The sequence below is a fragment of the Ahaetulla prasina genome, chromosome 7 (assembly GCF_028640845.1).
Source record: "Ahaetulla prasina isolate Xishuangbanna chromosome 7, ASM2864084v1, whole genome shotgun sequence".
Classification (NCBI taxonomy): Eukaryota; Metazoa; Chordata; class Lepidosauria; order Squamata; family Colubridae; genus Ahaetulla; species Ahaetulla prasina.
In genome coordinates this window covers 7543312-7563635 of record NC_080545.1, presented here as the reverse complement: position 1 = coordinate 7563635, position 20324 = coordinate 7543312, and the positions used below count along the sequence as shown (strand labels likewise).

The 20324-nt window shown below is 41.4% G+C and overlaps 1 protein-coding gene across 5 annotated transcripts in view; it reads right to left on the bottom strand.

Moving 5' to 3' along the window:
• Window positions 1-20324, bottom strand: part of DUS4L (dihydrouridine synthase 4 like) — a 49349-nt gene that overhangs the window by 27944 nt on the left and 1081 nt on the right. The window contains exons 1-8 of one of the 5 annotated variants that reach the window (XM_058191750.1): window positions 17459-17818; window positions 15813-15827; window positions 12863-12993; window positions 11761-11882; window positions 10448-10565; window positions 8180-8302; window positions 7432-7658; window positions 4405-4974 (exon numbers count right to left, since the gene is read on the bottom strand). In XM_058191750.1, the coding sequence (XP_058047733.1) occupies window positions 4724-4974; window positions 7432-7658; window positions 8180-8302; window positions 10448-10565; window positions 11761-11882; window positions 12863-12993 (972 nt within the window). In that variant the 5' untranslated portion in view covers window positions 15813-15827; window positions 17459-17818 and the 3' untranslated portion in view covers window positions 4405-4723. Of the gene's footprint in view, window positions 1-4404; window positions 4975-7431; window positions 7659-8179; window positions 8303-10447; window positions 10566-11760; window positions 11883-12862; window positions 12994-14452; window positions 14491-15812; window positions 15828-17458; window positions 17819-20324 lie in introns of those variants that run through there. The other 4 variants (XM_058191748.1, XM_058191747.1, XM_058191754.1 and 1 more) reach the window with 4 other exon arrangements.

Sequence of the window (20324 nt, the reverse complement as noted above, 5' to 3'; positions counted from 1 at the left end):
TTTATAGCTTCTCTGATTATTCTGTTGTTAAAGTGTTCAGTTTTGGCGATAGTTCTGGTCTTTTTAAAGTCAATATCGTGTCCTGTGACTTTAAAGTGTTGGACCAGGAAGAAGTTGGTTCCTCTTTTTGAATGAGTTCTTGTGTTCTTCAATCGTGCACTTATTCTTCTGTTGGTTTGTCAATGTATGTGGTTCTGTTTATCAATAAACTTTCTTTCCAATCAGCCTCCATATTGTTTTCAGTGTCTTCCTCCCAGCTTGGAACTGAACCAGATGGATTTTCCTTCCAACACTTTGAAAGCTGACATCCGTACATTGGGGGGGGGAGCATTTTTACCAACTATTATATAACAATTACATTTCAGAAAACCTACCAATTTTCAGTGATGTTGGAAAAAAACACAGGGTCCTAACACCATTGTAAGGATTGCATATGTATTATTTATGTATTCATCACAGTTAGTAGACTGAATAAATCTATCCACACCATTTGGAATATTGTTATTTTAAGGGGAGCAGACAATTGCTGAATAACATCCCCCCAAAATCTGAATGTTTGTATTTGAAACTAGCTGACCTTGTTCACAAAATTAAGCTGCATCAGAGTTGAAAAACATCTGAGGAGGAAAATCTTGCAGTGGAAACATGGATGTCTACACAAAATCACCAGGAGTCAAGATCAACTTGCTTCTACCTTCAGGAGGCTTACAACAGCTTCATTATTTTTTTTTAATTTTTCCCATTTCTATACTTGTTCTTATTTAATAGTTCCGCTACCATAATCAAATAGGAAATTCTAGATGGCTTGTATTAAAAGGAATAAATAGGGCATTGTCATAATAAACAACAAATGACAATTTTTGCAAAAGTCAAAATAAACACGTACTAATAGTTATTCCAATCATCAACAACCATTTGATTTAAAAGTATTTGTAAAGCTATAAGTCTAAGTGCTATTGCTATCCAAAACAAGATTGTTTTAAATTGATTTTATCTGAGGGGTCCTTGGTGCTCTCTGAGCTTGCTTGTTTTCTTGCAGATGTTTCATTACCCAAACTAGGTAACATTAAAGTTAGTTAAATTATTCTTATGACCAAATTTCACTTACCCACTATTACTCCCCATACTATAGTTATTTATAGCTTCTCTGATTATTCTGTTGTTAAAGTGTTCAGTTTTGGCGATAGTTCTGGTCTTTTTAAAGTCAATATCGTGTCCTGTGACTTTAAAGTGTTGGACCAGGAAGAAGTTGGTTCCTCTTTTTGAATGAGTTCTTGTGTTCTTCAATCGTGCACTTATTCTTCTGTTGGTTTGTCAATGTATGTGGTTCTGTTTATCAATAAACTTTCTTTCCAATCAGCCTCCATATTGTTTTCAGTGTCTTCCTCCCAGCTTGGAACTGAACCAGATGGATTTTCCTTCCAACACTTTGAAAGCTGACATCCGTACATTGGGGGGGGGAGCATTTTTACCAACTATTATATAACAATTATATTTCAGAAAACCTACCAATTTTCAGTGATGTTGGAAAAAAATACAGGGTCCTAACACCATTGTAAGGATTGCATATGTATTATTTATGTATTCATCACAGTTAGTAGACTGAATAAATCTATCCACACCATATGGAATATTGTTATTTTAAGGGGTGCAGACAATTGCTGAATAACATCCTCCCAAAATCTGAATGTTTGTATTTGAAACTAGCTGACCTTGTTCACAAAATTAAGCTGCATCAGAGTTGAAAAACATCTGAGGAGGAAAATCTTGCAGTGGAAACATGGATGTCTACACAAAATCACCAGGAGTCAAGATCAACTTGCTTCTACCTTCAGGAGGCTTACAACAGCTTCATTATTTTTTTTTAATTTTTCCCATTTCTATACTTGTTCTTATTTAATAGTTCCGCTACCATAATCAAATAGGAAATTCTAGATGGCTTGTATTAAAAGGAATAAATAGGGCATTGTCATAATAAACAACAAATGACACATTTTTGCAAAAGTCAAAATAAACACGTACTAATAGTTATTCCAATCACCAACAACCATTTGATTTAAAAGTATTTGTAAAGCTATAAGTCTAAGTGCTATTGCTATCCAAAACAAGATTGTTTTAAATTGATTTTATCTGAGGGGTCCTTGGTGCTCTCTGAGCTTGCTTGTTTTCTTGCAGATGTTTCATTACCCAAACTAGGTAACATTAAAGTCAGTTAAATTATTCTTATGACCAAATTTCACTTACCCACTATTACTCCCCATACTATAGTTATTTATAGCTTCTCTATAGCTTTCTATCGTCCACCCATTTTCCCTGGCTCTCTTTTCCTAGTAAACTTACAGGTTATTTCTCTTAGTGGATTGGGTTCACATACCCTGGTGTAGTCCAATTGGCAAAGATGAGGACTAGTAGCTTGAAATCTGAGCTGCTGAATGGGAATATGTAGGGCGGCAACAACAACAACAACGACGACATAATTGTTCTCAAACTAGTAATCCTGGATTGGTGCAATTAAAACTAAACTATTTCTGGTGCACCTTTATTAATTATATCTCTCCATCCACAACTTTTAATCAACCTGATGCTCCATATACACTAGTTGTAAATTACTCCACCCAGAAAATTTAAGACCCCTGCCTTAAATTACAAAGACAGGTAGTCCTCGCTTTACGACCACAATTGAGCCCCAAATTTGCTAAACAAGACAGTTAACTGAGTTTTGGCCCATTTTACAACCTTTCTTGCCACAGTTGTTAAGTGAACCATCGCAGTTATTAAAACGGTTGTTAAGTGAAACCGGCTTTGCTTGTTAGAAGGTCGCAAAAAGTGATGCCATGACATTGGGGGCAGTGCAACCGTCATAAATACATCCCAGTTGCCAAGCGTCTGAATTTTGATCATGAAGGTGCTGTAATGGTTGTAAGCGTGAAAAATAGTCATAACTCACTTTTTTTTCAGTGCCGTAACTTCAAATGGCACTAAACAAATGGTTGTGAGTCTAGGATTACCTGTACAACAGGATTATTCCAAGATTAAGAGGTGTGGCATATATGTGTAGCGATTTTGAACGGAAGACAGTCGCATGCATGTTTGTTTAATAACAAGTCTCATGAACTTATGTCTTGACTTTTGCAAGCAGGGAGAAAACTGCAGGATAAAGACTTCAGGATGGTCTCCGACCTGATATTTCTTCAGAAAACTACTATATTTCTTCAGAAACCCACTATATTTCTTTAGAAATCTACTATATTCACTCTCGCGTGATGTCCGTGGAGATTCTCAGTCATCCAGGTCATAGTTGTCCCAGAGGTGCTCTTTCAAGAGGCAACTGGACTTCTTTGTTTTTTCTTTTTAAGACGTTTTGCTTCTCATCCAAGAAGCTTCTTCAGCTCTCAGACGAACTACAGTCTTGGATGAGAAGCGAAACCTCTACAAAGAAAAATCAGAAAGTCTAGTTGCCTCTTGAAAAAGCACTTTTGGGACTATACTATAGTGCTACTATAGTCACTATAGCATGATCAAAGATATTCAGCAAGCTATGATCATTCAAATATATACCAAAAGTACACTCCTTCCAAAGAATGGTTATTATCTGGAATTATTAGTAGGGGAAGTTTTTAATCAGTTTATAGATATTGATCTCTGCTGAAAGGTGTGGTACATCAGCAGCCTACGAAGCTGGCAACGGAGTCGGACAGCGATGAGGCTGAAGTGGGGCCAGGGCCATCGGGAAGTGAGGTACAGCCTCCAGAGCCTCCAGAGGCTGACAGTAGTGAGGCAGAGGATCAGGAGGAGCCTGTTCCTAATGCACGCATGAGAAGAGCTGCCAGAAGGCAAGAGCAGCTCAAGCAGAGAGGACGACTCAGGAGTAGGGCCAAGAGATGATTGCCCTCCCTTCCCCCCATAAGGCTTAAAACAGACCAGCACCGGCATTTGAGCTTTGCCGGAAAACAACATTGGTATCTGCATCTTCTGCTTCGTCTTTGTCTTTGTTTTTGTGGCTTCTGGATGTTTGCCTAATTGGACCAAGGTTTGCGAGAGAACTGAGGAATTTGTGTTGGGAGGCATTTGTTTTACTTTGAGTTGAGCGACGCTGGGAATGATGTAATTCTGGGCCTCTGGTGGCTCAACAGGCTAATGCAGCCTGTTATTAACAGCAACTGCCTGCAATATTGCAGGTTCAAGTCCCACCAGGTCCAAGGTTGACTCAGCCTTCCATCCTTTATAAGGTAGGTAAAATGAGGACCCAAATTGTTGGGGGGCAATAAGTTGACTTTGTATATAGTATACAAATGGATGAAGACTATTGCCTGACATAGTGTAAGCCGCCCTGAGTCTTCGGAGAAGGGCCGGATATAAATGCAAATTAAAAAAAAAAAATTCCCAGCTGTTTGAATAAAGTTGTTTGTTTTTCCATGGACTCAGTTTATTGCTACCTACTTGGGCCTGGGTCACAACAATTATAGCCATAGAATAGCGCTTGGTCTGAACAAACCAACTTGAGATTATGGTTCACAGTTTGCACCTATCAAAAGTATAGTTTGCCTAATGGAACTGAATAAACCTATGGACGCTTGCTGCTTTTATTCACAATTTGCTCGTAAGAAAATGCTAGCATCGTATAAATGCACATAGTGAAATCCTTGAGTAGAACAAAACAATCATAGACGTCCACACTTTTAAAAAAAGCTTGGTCTTCTCACGATTAAATATATCTAGGAGGCTACCGAATGCCATAGTTATCTCTAAGGTAGTCCAAAACAGCAGATGTACTTGATAAAACGTTAAAAATCTTCTTTTCTTGCTTCGAAGTCACCCTCTCCAGCATGTACATTAAATGATGATGGAAGCAAGTGAAAGGGGTACCCTGTTCAAGGGCTATGTCCACCCAATCCTGGACACATTGCAGAGGTGTGTCTTCATATCCTGCAAACAAAGCTGGATTGGCCAGAAGCCCTCTCGCAACCATGACACCTACAAAAGGAAAAGAAATATATTTTCAGAAAACCACAAAGACGTAATTTAATTTATCTTCAAGCTGGAATGGATAATTATATTTTTTTTTGGTATCCACCGATAGTGTCCACACTTGTACTATTTTGAGGAGTAGGGCAGAACAAGAAATGAAGAGGTGTTGATGGAAAAACATTGGACCGTGTTTTTTTATCCTTTCCTTCCCGAGTCTAAAGCTTTCTCAACCTTGGCAACTTGAAGACGGAGGCTTCAAATCCTCAAAATGCAAAAAATGGATACTGCCAACTTTGGACAAGCGGGGGCTCGGGAGGTTACAAAATGCGAAAGGGTCGGTGAACATGGATTGCTCATCAATCTCTTGAAAGTGACGCACGTTTCAAAGAGCTGGAGAAGTTGCATGACTTACTTAAAGGGCGTCGTAATGTCTTATTTATTAAAAAGTTCCAGGATGTTGGCTAGTCACCGAATGGGAGCTAGAGGAATTGATTAACGGTAATATTGAAGATACTAGAAGAAGAAAGGAAGCATTCTGGAAAATTCAGATGATTAACCGAGGGAGATAGATTGGACTAAATTTCAGCTCAGTCTTCAAAATGTAGAAAGACCCATTTAACCTAGTGAAAAATATTTCTTAAAATATGAGCTTACATTGTGTAACATGAGCTCCTTGTGTAGCTATTTAAAAGAGGCGAGTGTAGTGGTTTCTAACTGTAGCCATTTTAAGAATAGAATAGAATAGAATAGAATAGAATTTTTTATTGGCCAAGTGTGATTGGACACACAAGGAATTTGTCTTGGTGCATATGCTCTCAGTGTACATAAAAGAAAAGATACGTTCATCAAGGTACAACATTTACCACACAAATGATGGTCAATATATCAATATAAATCAGAAGGGGTGGACTCGGGGGGTGGGCTGCTGGAGGTTCGCGGGCGGTTTGCGAGAACCTCTAGCTAAGATTCTGTGCAGTTCGGAGAACCCCCAAATCCCACACCCGGCTGGCCCCGCCCACTCCGGCCAGTGGTGGGTTTCAATTTTTTTTTTACTACCGGTTCTGTGGGTGTGGCTTGGTGGGCGTGGCATGGCTTGGTGGGCATGGCAGGGGAAGGATATTGTAAAATCTCCATTCCCACCCCACTCCAGAGGAAGGATACTACAAAATCGCCATTCCCTCCCCAATCCAGGAGAAGGTTACTGCAAAATCCCCATTTCTTCCTGATCAGCTGGGACTTGGGAGGCAGCTGGGACTTCGGAGGCAGAGAATAGATATGGGCGGGGCCAGTCAGAATTTTTACTACCGGTTCTCCAAACCAGGGGTCTCCAACCTTGGTCCCTTTAAGACTTGTAGACTTCAATTCCCAGAGCTAGCAAAGCTAGCTGTTCTGTCCCCCTCACCTCAGTCCAAGCGATGACTTAATTAGCCGGCAACTATCAGCTTCTGGCCGCAAACTAGCAAGCGTATGCCAAGTGTCTCGCTTGATGCCGATGAGTCAATCCAGGAACAAACAGTACTTCAGCTCTAGTTAAGCAGTTGATTTGCTTGCCACGAAGAGGTATAGCAGCTCTTGCTGCTTTTATATCCTGTGGGGTGTGGCTCCATGACTCAGCACTTCCTAGGCCTGCCCCACCCTTGCTTCTGTTGTTCCCGCCTCTCCTGCCTACAAAACCTAGGGTCCAACCAGGCCTGATTGCTATCAGCCGGGTCTGGAGGCGTGGCCTGGGGGGGAAAAGAGTCGGGGGTCGGAGGCCTCGTTATCTCCTCCACCTGGCCTGCCTCTGGCTCCTGGAGCTGAGCCAAGGAAGCCGGTGCTCCCGAGGTAAGTCCTGATGGCCCTTTCCCCTCACTTTCCAAGTCACTTTCTGGCAGGGCCCCCGGCTCGGGGGGCGCAGACACAACACTGGCTGAGGAACTCAGGGAGTTGAAGTCCACAAGTCTTAAAGGGGCCAAGGTTGGAGATCCCTGCTCCAAACTACTCAAAATTTCCACTACTGGTTTTCCAGAACTGGTCAGAATCTGCTGAAACCCACCTCTGACTCCGCCCCTCCCCTCCCAGGAGTCCCCACGAAGCCTGTTTTGGATGCAGGTAAGTGCAGGGCACAGGTGGAGACTCGAGGGTGAAAACGGGCCAACCAGAAGTTTGGGAAGGCCGGAAATGGGTCCGTTTCTGGCCTCCAGAGGGCCTCTGGAGCCTGGGGAGGCCATTTTTGCCCTCCTGGAGGCTCAAGGAATGCCTCCGGACCCTGGGGAGGGCAAAAACACCCGCCTCCCTGCAATGCAGGAGGCTGAGTAGGCCACACCTACCATGGCCACGCCCACCCAGCAACTGGGCAGAGAACTTGTTAAAATTTTTGAAGCCCACCCATGGTTGGACTCCAGTTCTCAGAATAGCCTAGCCAGCATTGCTGGAAACAAGCATCGGGGAGAAAAAACTCAGAAGAATCAAGGTTGTTCTCACCATCAGCTCCTGTTCTTTGATGAATGCCCGCCACATCTTTCAGGGATTTCACGTCACCGTTGGCTACCACCGGTATAGAGATGCTGTCTTTAATTGTCCTAATTGCATCGTAGTGCACCGGCTGGTGTCTTTCTTCCACACTTCTGCCGTGGACACTGATCCAGGAGACGCCGGTTGACTCTGCTTTTTGGCAGAGGTCTACCGTTCTCTTTAGATCTTCATGGATCCTTTTGTTCCATACGAGAGAAAAATAGTAACTCAGCAGGGGAAAATATTTTCTCAGCATGAAAATATAGTGAAGAATTAAGAACAAGGAGGGAGGGAGAAACGTATAGCTATAAGTATGTACAGATAGTTCTATGCCACTGCCAGGAGTTCGATCCTGACCGGCTCAAGGTTGACTCAGCCTTCCATCCTTCCGCGGTCGGTAAAATGAGGATCCAGATTGTTGGGGGAGGAGGGCAATAAGCTGACATTTGTAAACCGCTCAAAGTGGGCTGTGAAGTGCTGTGAAGCGGTATATAAGTCTAAGTGCTATTGCTATTGTGGTATTATTCCTAAATCATACAAATGCCTTGATTTTTCACTAAATCTTATGGTTGCGAATTAAAGACAGATTCTTAATTGATAATTGGCAATAGCTTTTTATGTAGGCAATAAATAAAAGACATTTAATTTTTAATTTTTTTCTGCTGCTCACCGCATCTATAAGGCAATTCACATATCTATAAATCTATAGAGGACTTACCGTATCTTAATAGATACTGAAAATGTGGGGTTTTCCACTTGATTTCTTACTGATCTCACCATCTCTTGTATTAGTTGGGGTTTGTTTATTAAGCAAGCACCATAGCCTTCTGCCATGGCCCACCTGGAAGAAAACAATACCTTTTGCAGCCATGGACCACCAAGACTTAACTCAAGATTTAAATTATAACATTCCTTCAAGCTTTTGTGGTCTGTTGACCACTGGCTGAGTACCACTGACCTACCACGTTATGCTAAAAAAGACGATTCAACCAGGCATTTACACAAAAAACATCTAAAGCTCCAATTTCTTTGCAGCTTTACCTATTTTCAAATGTCAATAAAGCGAATAATAGTATACGGAAAATCAGTTGCCTTAAGAAATGATTCTCCATACAGTCAATACATAGACATGTAAGATATACTAGCAAATGGAACTGAGCTCCTGATTTCATAGAACCGTGATGGCAAACCTAGGACATGTGTGCCGGAAGTGGCACGCAGAGCCATCTCAATGGGCACGCGAGCCATCTCCCGTTGCAGTTCCAGGTTCTGGCGCACCGGCCAGCTGGTCTTCATGCACGCGGGAATGCCAGAAACAGGAAGAGCAGCTGCCCGGTGCGCATGCGCGTCCCAAGAAGATGATCTTCCAGTTTTCGGCGCGTGTGTGCGCACTGGCCACCTGATCTCCCGCTTTCTGGCGTGCATGTGTGTGCGAAGACCAGTTGGCAGGTGCGCATGTAAGTGCCGGAAACCGGAAGATCATCTTCCTGGCGCGCACATGCACACCAGGCGGCTGCTCTTCCAGTTTCTGGCTTGCGTAGCGCACTCTGGTTTCAGCACTCGGTGTTGTGATCTGCCAGCAGCCTGTGGAACTGGCAACGGAGTCGGACAGCGATGAGGCTGAGGAAGAACATGGGCCAGTCCTGGAAGCTGGGGAAGGCCCGGATGAGGGCTCTGTGTCGGAGGCAGAGGTGGGGCCAGGGCTATCTGGGAGTGATGTGCGGACTCCGGAACCTCCAGAGGCTGACAGTAGTGAGGCAGAGGAACAGGAGGAGCCTGTTCCTAATGCACTCATGAGAAGAGCTGCCAGAAGGCAAGAGCAGCTAAAGCAAAGAGGACGACTCGGGAGTAGGGCCAAGAGATGATTGGCCCCTCCCATTAGGCTTAAAAGACCAGCAACAGCGTTTGGGCTCTTTGTCGGAAAACAACGTTGATAGACTTGCTCCTTGTCTTGCTGCATTTATTTCTTGTCGGCGTCTTCTGCTTTTGAACTTTTGCCAAGAAAAGCCTTTGGCAGTTTGCCTAATTAGACCAAGGTTGGCTGATAAGACTGAAGAGTTGTGTTACGAAGAATTTGCTTTGATTTAGTTTGGAGGACGCTGAGAATGAGTTAATTCTCAGCTGTTCTAATAAAGTCTGTTTGTTTTTGAACTGACTGCGTTTACTACTACCTACTTGGGCCTGGGTCACAACACTCGGTGCCAAAAAGGTTCGCCAACCCGGTTATAGAAGAACCTATTTGCATTCACCTAGTTAAGCACCCAAAGATCCTTCCCCTGGATTTTCTGCCCAAGCGTAAACATATTAAGTTAGAGGTATTTTCAAAAGGACCTTTGAAACTAACATGACTGGCTGGGGGATTCTGGGAGTTGAAGTTCACACATCTTCAAGTTGCCAAGTTTAAGAAACACTATTTTAGACGCTGGTCAAATATACGGAAGTGTATAAATACATTTTGAATAAAGAACATGTTTTATTCCAGGGGTCTCCAACCTTGTCGACTTTAAGACTTGTGGACTTCAACTCCCAGAATCCCTCAGCCAGCAAAGCTGGCTGAGAAATTCTGGGAGTTGAAGTCCACAAAGTTGACAAGATTGGAGACCCCTGTTTTATTCAATATGCTCTGCACTTTAAGAACCGTGGTGGCGCAGTGGTTAGGATGCAGTATTGCAGGCTAATTCTGCCCACTGCCAGCAGTTCAATTCTCATGGGCACAAGATTGACTCAACCTTCCATCCTTCCGAGGTCGATAAAATAAGGACCCAGATTGTTGGAGGCAAGAGGCCGACTCTGTAAATCGCTTAGAGAGGGCTGTAAAGCACTATGAAGCGATATATAAATCTAAGTGCTATTGCTATTATGTCCAGTTGTATGTTCTCTTTATTTGAAACTTGTTGGGAGGATTTTCCTTAAAAAATAGAGAGAGGGAAAAAAGAGAAAGAGAAGGAGAGATAATTGTTTCCATATTTTGTTTCAAATCACTTACCTTTGTGGACAACCACAATTTATATCTACGCCATCTGCAAATGGACTAACAAGGCCAGCTGCATCTGCTAAAACTTGTGCTTCTTTAGCAGCAAACTGAACAATCAAAGGATGGTCACCTGTAAAAAAAATGAATTGTAATAAATAAATAAAAATCACTGTTATTTAGGAAAGGAGGTGCATTCTAGAAAATATCAATGAGAGAACCAATGTGGTATATTGGCTAGCACTGAATTCCAGCTAGGGAGAAGCTGGCTGAATGAAGCTAACAATGATTTTATTCAGTATGGGAGGAACAAACCAGGATTTAGTGGGAATCTGCGGTCCTATGCACTAAACTTTCTTTAATCCGTTGCCCTCCACGTATCTTGACTTTGAAATTGTTCTTCCATATACTTCTTCTTGTTCAACTCAGCTGCTTCAATGGATATCTTTGACTAGAAGCGACTTCCAGTCCCAGCTATTTTACAAATTTTCTGGTATATAGAGATCCATATTTTGGGGAACTTCTGGAGAATAATGTCTTAGAAATCTACTAAAGGAATAAGGCTTCAATCCAAGGATAATTTAACTTGAAAGAAATAGACCGAAGAACAATTTCAAATTTGGTGGGAAATAGGACTGAAGGTTTACTTCCTAGGACTACAAGCTGTTAAAATTGATTCCTCTATCACACTAAAATTACATTTAAATTACATTTAAATTAAATTAAAGTGCTCAGTGGCTAAGATGCTGAGCTTGTCGATCGAAAGGTCGACAGTTCAGCGGTTCGAATCCCTAGTGCTGTGTAACGGGGTGAGCTCCTGTTACTTGTCCCAGCTTCTACCAACCTAGCAGTTTGAAAACACGTAAAAAATGCAAGTAGAAAAATAGGGACCACCTTTGGTGGGAAGGGAACAGCGTTCTGTGTGCCTTTGGCGTTGAGTCATGCTGGCCACATGACCACGGAGACGTCTTCGGACAGTGCTGGCTCTTCGGCTTTGAAACGGAGATGAGCACCGCCCCCTAGATTTGGGAACGATTAGCACATATGTGCGAGGGGAACCTTTACCTTTATCACACTAAACCTTGTTTTCATCCGTCATTCTTACTGAATAAATCATTCTTGGCTTCATTCTAACAACTTACCAGGCCAAAACCAAACATATTATTTCATATCTTTGTGCAATGATTTGATCCTAATCAGGGCCATCCTGAGCTATAAATTAGATTTCCTGTAAGTTTTAGAAAGATATTTTGAGGACAACTAACTGAGCATTAAAAAAAAGGATTTTAAAAGCGCCAGAGGGGTGAGAAAATGTATACGCAACCCACCTTGGTTTGTTGTAAATTCACTGTGCCTGGCTTTCAAAGATCTGACAAAATCAGCTGCTATGATCATTGGCGTGTAGCATAAATCGCAATCGTATTTCCTGACTAAAGTTCTGAAGGGTAGTCTACAAATATAAAAGCATTTGAGATAAGGACATTTTTTATTTGTCAAAAAAAGTGCATTTTTTTTTTCAAATTATCACTTTTGTTAATACCGATATTTTATTCTGGAAAACACTGCGTGCCATTGGATCATTTTATGCATGTATGTAGTGAGCCAGTTTGGCCTAGTAGTTAAGGCGCAAGGCTGGAACCCAGAAGATGGTGAGTTCTAGTTCCAACCATAGCCATGAAAACCAGCTGGGTGACTTTGGACCAATCACCAGGAGACAGGGAATTCTAGATCTGCCACAGCCATGAAAACCAGCTGGGTGACTTTGGACCAATCACCAGGAGACAGGGAATTCTAGATCTGCCACAGCCATGAAAACCAGCTGGGTGACTTTGGACCAATCACCAGGAGACAGGGAATTCTAGATCTGCCATAGCTATGAAAGCCAGCTGGGTGATTTTGGGCCAGTCACACACTCTCAAGCCTAACCCACCTCACAAGGTGGTTGTTGTAGGGAAAATGGGAGGAATATTAGTTTTGCAGCCGTGTTCATTCAACCCACCGGCATTTGCACTTCAAAGCCAATTAATCCATGGTGACATAGCCATGTACACTGAGAGCATATGCATCAAGACAAATTCCTTGTGTGTCCAATCACACTTGGCCAATAAAAAATTCTATTCTATTCTATTCTATTCTATTCTATTCTATTCTATTCTATTCTATTCTATTCTATTCTATTCTATTCTCTACGCTACGCTACGCTATGCCATGCCATCTTTTCTTTTCTTTTTTCTATTCTATTCTATTCTATTCTATTCTATTCTATTCTATTCTATTCTATTCTATTCTATTCTATCCTATCCTATTCTATTCTATCCTATTCAATACGGCTTGCAGATGGAACAAAAGCATCATTATTGAGTGAAGGCAAGCATGATGCGTATGGATTTAGGCAGAGATAAATGGGCACAACCTGAAAACAGCACTTACTTTGAATACCTAACCATAGGAGCACAGATTTTCACGATGGGTGCTGAATGAAACAAATCGACCGGGTTTTTTAGTGGGGACCGTCCCATATGCCTGGGGAGACTGGAGTCATCAATGTTATCAGGCCACATCTACGAAACAAAAGTTTTAAGGAGAGGACGTCATAACAACTTCTCTAATTTCCATCGCCATCTCTTGGATTACGAACTGAAAGCTCACAAACTCCAGTTTGATTCTGATGGCTGCAAACTCCAGCTCCCTAGGAACCATCTGACAAACAGTCTCCAAATGTCTTAATTACACTTTTTCTTTTTTGAAGAAAAAACAAAACAAAAACAAAGGAGAAACCTGAAAGGGAGGCACATCCAAAAAAGATTATTCATATGAATGGATTAAAAATAATGATTGATAACTTTGTTTTAGAAAGGAGAAATCAAGAACAAAACCAAGAAAACAGCAATGAAATTACATAAATCTAAAGGACAGCTTTCTGAAATAAAAGGGCCCTATTTTATCCTATAATTAAGCCACAAATTCAGTGCAACAGTCCAAGGGCAGCATTTCTCAACCCTGACTTTATTAAAGGGTGGACTTCCACTCCCAGAATCCCCTGCTGGCTGGAGGATTCTGGGAGTGGAAGTCCACCCATCACAAAGTTGGCGAGGTTGAGAAACGCTGGATTGTACACAGGCCACATACAACTCCAAGAATTCCCCAGCCAGAGATGCTCGGTGGGGAATTATGGGAGTTGAAGTTCACAAGTCTTTTAAATTGCCAAAGGTAAGAGAAATGCTGGAAGCCTTCAATCCCAGCCTGAGCATACAGGTTCTTTCTTTCTTTCTTTCTTTCTTTCTTTCTTTCTTTCTTTCTTTCTTTCTTTCTTTCTTTCTTTCCTTCTTTCCTTCCTTCCTTCCTTTTTCTTCCTTCCTTTCTCTTTCTGCCCCTCCCCCTTTCTCTCTCTCTCTTCTTTCTTTCTTTTTGCCCCTTCCTCTTCCTCTTTCTCTCTCTCGCCTTTCTTTCTTTCTCTTTCTTTCTACCCCCTCCTCCTCTCACTCTTTCTTTCTTTCTTTCTTTCTCTTTCTGCCCCTCCCCTTCCTATTTCTCTCTCTCCCTTTCTTTCTCTCTCTGCCCCTCCGCATCCCTCTTCCTTCCTTCCTTCCTTCCTTCCATCCTTCCTTCTTTCCCCTCCTCCCTCCCTCTTTCTCTCCTTTCTTTCTTTCTTTCTTTCTCTCTCTCCCTCTTTCTGCCCCTCTCCCTCTTTCTCCCTCCCCTTCCTTCCTTCCTTTCTCTCTGCTCCCTCCCCTTCCTTCCTTTCTCTCTCCCTCTCTTTTCTTTTGAAAAAGCAACAACAGCAACAGGGGTAACAACACCTCTGCGGTCATCTCCTGCAACATCAACCTCTGCATTGTCACCAATGCACGTGAACAATACACACAGGAATGCAAAACGCCGCCTTACTATTTAGGTTCAGTCCAATCTCCTCCCTCCCCCAAAAAATATCTGCCTGCGCGGTAGAGAGAAAAGAGGCGCAGCAACTGCCCCCAATTTAAGAGAATCAATAATCAACTCCCGTACAAAGGGATGCACGACCTTAATTTCTGCTATCGCGACTCCTTTGCAGCTCTGTGCAGAAACCATCTGACAAACAGTCTCCAAATGTCTTAATTACACTTTTTTTTTTTTTGAAGAAAAAACAAAACAAAAACAAAGGAGAAACCTGAAAGGGAGGCATATCCAAAAAAGATTATTCATATGAATGGATTAAAAATAATGATTGATAACTTTGTTTTAGAAAGGAGAAATCAAGAACAAAACCAAGAAAACAGCAATGAAATTACATAAATCTAAAGGACAGCTTTCTGAAATAAACGGGCCCTATTTTATCCTATAATTAAGCCACAAATTCAGTGCAACAGTCCAAGGGCAGCATTTCTCAACCCTGACTTTATTAAAGGGTGGACTTCCACTCCCAGAATCCCCTGCTGGCTGGAGGATTCTGGGAGTGGAAGTCCACCCATCACAAAGTTGGTGAGGTTGAGAAACGCTGGATTATACACAGGCCACATACAACTCCAAGAATTCCCCAGCCAGAGATGCTCGGTGGGGAATTATGGGAGTTGAAGTTCACAAGTCTTTTAAATTGCCAAAGGTAAGAGAAATGCTGGAAGCCTTCAATCCCAGCCTGAGCATACAGGTTCTTTCTTTCTTTCTTTCTTTCTTTCTTTCTTTCTTTCTTTCTTTCTTTCTTTCTTTCTTTCCTTCTTCCTTCCTTCCTTCCTTTTTCTTCCTTCCTTTCTCTTTCTGCCCCTCCCCTTTCTCTCTCTCTCTCTTTCTTTCTTTCTTTCTTTCTCTTCTTTCTTTCTCTCTCGCCTTTCTTTCTTTCTCTTCTTTCTACCCCTCCTCCTCTCCTCTTTCTTTCTTTCTTTCTTTCTCTTTCTGCCCCTCCCCTTCCTATTTCTCTCTCTCCCTTTCTTTCTCTCTCTCTGCCCCTCCGCATCCCTCTTCCTTCCTTCCTTCCTTCCTTCCATCCTTCCTTCTTTCCCCTCCTCCCTCCCTCTTTCTCTCCTTTCTTTCTTTTCTTTCTTTCTCTCTCTCCCTCTTTCTGCCCCTCTCCCTCTTTCTCCCTCCCCCCTTCCTTCCTTCCTTTCTCTCTGCTCCCTCCCCCTCCCTCCCTCTCCCTCCCTCTCTTTTTCTTTTGAAAAAAGCAACAACAGCAACAGGGGTAACAACACCTCTGCGGTCATCTCCTGCAACATCAACCTCTGCATTGTCACCAATGCACGTGAACAATACACACAGGAATGCAAAACGCCGCCTTACTATTTAGGTTCAGTCCAACCTCCCTCCCTCCCTCTCCCCCCCCCCCAAAAAATATCTGCCTGCGCGGTAGAGAGAAAAGAGGCGCAGCAACTGCCCCCAATTTAAGAGAATCAATAATCAACTCCCGTACAAAGGGATGCACGACCTTAATTTCTGCTATCGCGACTCCTTTGCAGCTCTGTGCAGAAACCATCTGACAAACAGTCTCCAAATGTCTTAATTACACTTTTTTTTTTTTGAAGAAAAAACAAAACAAAACAAAGGAGAAACCTGAAAGGGAGGCACATCCAAAAAAGATTATTCATATGAATGGATTAAAAATAATGATTGATAACTTTGTTTTAGAAAGGAGAAATCAAGAACAAAACCAAGAAAACAGCAATGAAATTACATAAATCTAAAGGACAGCTTTCTGAAATAAACGGGCCGTATTTTATCCTATAATTAAGCCACAAATTCAGTGCAACAGTCCAAGGGCAGCATTTCTCAACCCTGGCTTTATAAAGGGGTGGCCTCCCCCCCCCAGAACCCCCGGCTGGCTGGAGGATTCGGGGAGTGGAAGTCCACCCATCACAAAGTTGGTGAGGTTGAGAAACGCTGGATTATACACAGGCCACATACAACTCCAAGAATTCCCCAGCCAGAGATGCTCGGTGGGGAATTATGGGAGTTGAAGTTCTAAGTCTTTTAAATTGCCAAAGGTAAGAGAAATGCTGGAAGCCTTCAATCCCAGCCTGAGCATACAGGTTCTTTCTTTCTTTCTTTCTTTCTTTCTTTCTTTCTTTCTTTCTTTCTTTCTTTCTTTCTTTCTTTCCTTCTTTCCTTCCTTCCTTCCTTTTTCTTCCTTCCTTTCTCTTTCTGCCCCTCCCCTTTCTCTCTCTCTTCTTTCTTTCTTTTGCCCTTCCTCTTCCTCTTTCTCTCTCTCTTTCTTTCTTTCTCTTTCTTTCTACCCCTCCTCCTCTCACTCTTTCTTTCTTTCTTTCTTTCTCTTTCTGCCCCTCCCCTTCCTATTTCTCTCTCTCCCTTTCTTTCTCTCTCTGCCCCTCCGCATCCCTCTTCCTTCCTTCCTTCCTTCCATCCTTCCTTCTTTCCCCTCCTCCCTCCCTCTTTCTCTCCTTTCTTTCTTTTTCTTTCTTTCTCTCTCTCCCTCTTTCTGCCCCTCTCCCTCTTTCTCTCTCGCCTTTCTTTCTCTTTCTTTCTACCCCTCCTCCTCTCACTCTTTCTTTCTTTCTTTCTTTCTCTTTCTGCCCCTCCCCTTCCTATTTCTCTCTCTCCCTTTCTTTCTCTCTCTCTCTGCCCCTCCGCATCCCTCTTCCTTCCTTCCTTCCTTCCTTCCATCCTTCCTTCTTTCCCCTCCTCCCTCCCTCTTTCTCTCCTTTCTTTCTTTTTCTTTCTTTCTTTCTCTCTCTCCCTCTTTCTGCCCCTCTCCCTCTTTCTCCTCCCCTTCCTTCCTTCCTTTCTCTCTGCTCCCTCCCACTCCCTCTCTCTCTCCCCCTCTCTTTTTCTTTTGAAAAAAGCAACAACAGCAACAGGGGTAACAACACCTCTGCGGTCATCTCCTGCAACATCAACCTCTGCATTGTCACCAATGCACGTGAACAATACACACAGGAATGCAAAACGCCGCCTTACTATTTAGGTTCAGTCCAACCTCCCTCCCTCCCTCTCCCCCCCCCCAAAAAAAAACCTGCTTCGCGGTAGAGAGAAAAGAGGCGCAGCAACTGCCCCCAATTTAAGAGAATCAATAATCAACTCCCGTACAAAGGGATGCGCGACCTTAATTTCTGCTATCGCGACTCCCTTTGCAGCTCTGTGCTGAAAATGCGCCCTCTTGGACAGCGCCTAATCCTTCATTCCTGCGCAAGGATAGAGATCAGAACTTGCTCTCCTTTTCTATCTCTACGAAGGGTCCCGTTGAATTGCTGCCGCTTTGGCCGAGGGGGAAAGTGACAGATTCACACCAGCTGCCTCGACTCTCGAGTCCCTTTATTCGCCCGGCAGGGTTCCTTCAATCTTTTCCGGGATGGGAGTGGCGATCAGGCTTTGCCTGAATGAATCATAAAAGTCGGAATTTTGCTTTTTGAGCTGGAGAGTGATCTTCAAGTGCGTAGGGCGTTTCTGCCCAGGACCGGGTGGATTTAGATTTGAAGGATTCAAAGATTGTTGCAAGCCCCTGCAAGCCCCTCCAAGTTGCCACTTGCAATATTTTGCATTTATCCATCCCGCCTTTCTTCCAAGAACTATAGGATAGATAGATAGACAGATAGATGAGATAGATGAAAAGATAGGTGTAGATACAAAATTGATGGAAGATATAGATGATACATAGATGAGATCGATAGATGAAAAGATAGATAGAATAAATTGATGGATGATAGATAGATAGAATAAATTGATGGATGATATAGATGATACATAGATGAGATCGATAGATGATACATAGATGAGATCGATAGATGATACATAGATGAGATCGATAGATGATACATAGATGAGATCGATAGATGATACATAGATGAGATCGATAGATGATACATAGATGAGATCGATAGATGAAACTGATAGATGATACATAGATGAGATCGATAGATGAAATTGATAGCTGATAGATAGATGAAATTGATAGATGATACATAGATGAGATCGATAGATGAAATTGATAGCTGATAGATAGAGATTGATACCGTAGACAGATATAGAAATAGATAGATAGATGAAATTGATAGCTGATAGATAGATACCGTAGATAGAAATAGATAGATATAGATGATACATAGATGAGATCGATAGATGAAACTGATAGATGATACATAGATGAGATCGATAGATGATACATAGATGAGATCGATAGATGATACATAGATGAGATCGATAGATGAAACTGATAGATGATAGATAGATATAATAAATTGATGGATGATATAGATGATACATAGATGAGATCGATAGATGAAATTGATAGCTGATAGATAGATATAGATGATACATAGATGAGATCGATAGATGATACATAGATGAGATCGATAGATGAAACTGATAGATGATACATAGATGAGATCGATAGATGAAATCGATAGATGAAATCGATAGATGAAAAGATAGATAGATGATACAAAGATAGGATAGATAGATGATACATAGATGAGGTAGATAGATGATAGATAGATGAAACTGATAGATGATACATAGATGAGATCGATAGATGAAATTGATAGATGATACATAGATGAGATAGATGAAATCGATAGATGATACATAGATAGGATAGATAGATGAAAAGATAGATAGATACCGTAGACAGATATAGAAATAGATAGATATAGATGATACATGGATGAGGTAGATAGATGAAAAGATAGGTGTAGATACAAAATTGATGGAAGATATAGATGATACATAGATGAGGTAGATAGATGAAATCGATAGATGATACATAGATAGGATAGATAGATGAAATTGATAGATGATAGATTGAGATTGATACCGTAGATAGAAATAGATAGATAGATAGATAGATAGATAGATAGATGAAATCGATAGATGATACATAGATGAGATAGATAGATAGAGATAGATAGATGAAATTGATAGCTGATAGATAGATATAGATGATACATAGATGAGGTAGATAGATGAAATTGATAGATGATACATGGATGAGGTAGATAGATGATACATAGATGAGATCGATAGATGAAATCGATAGAGGATACATAGATGAGATCGATAGATGATACATAGATGAGATCGATAGATGATACATGGATGAGGTAGATAGATGAGATAGATAGAATAAATTGATGAATGATATAGATGATACAAAGATAGGATAGATAGATGAAATTGATAGCTGATAGATAGATGAAATTGATAGATGATACATAGATGAGATCGATAGATGATACAAAGATAGGATAGATAGATAGATGAAATTGATAGATGATACAAAGATAGGATAGATAGATGAAATCGATAGATGAAATTGATAGCTGATAGATAGATATAATAAATTGATGGATGGTATAGATGATACATAGATGAGATCGATAGATGAAACTGATAGATGATAGATAGATGATAGATGATAGATAGATAGATAGATAGATAGATAGATAGATAGATAGATAGATAGATAGATAGAAAGATAGATATAATAAATTGATGGATGATATAGATGATACATAGATGAGGTAGATAGATGAAATTGATAGATGATAGATAGATAGATGAAATCGATAGAGGATACATAGATAGGATAGATAGATGAAATTGATAGCTGATAGATAGATAGATAGATAGATAGAAAGATAGATATAATAAATTGATGGATGGTATAGATGATACATGGATGAGGTAGATAGATGAAATTGATAGATGATAGATAGATAGATACCGTAGACAGATATAGAAATAGATAGATAAGAGATAGATAGATAGACAGATAGATGAGATAGATGAAAAGATAGGTGTAGATACAAAATTGATGGATGATAGATATAGATGATACATAGATGAGATCGATAGATGAAATCGATAGATGATAGATAATCAATTGGTGGATGATAGCTATAGATCAGGGGTCTCCAACCTTGGCAGCTTTAAGCCTGGAGGACTTCAACTCCCAGAATTCCTCAGCCAGGTT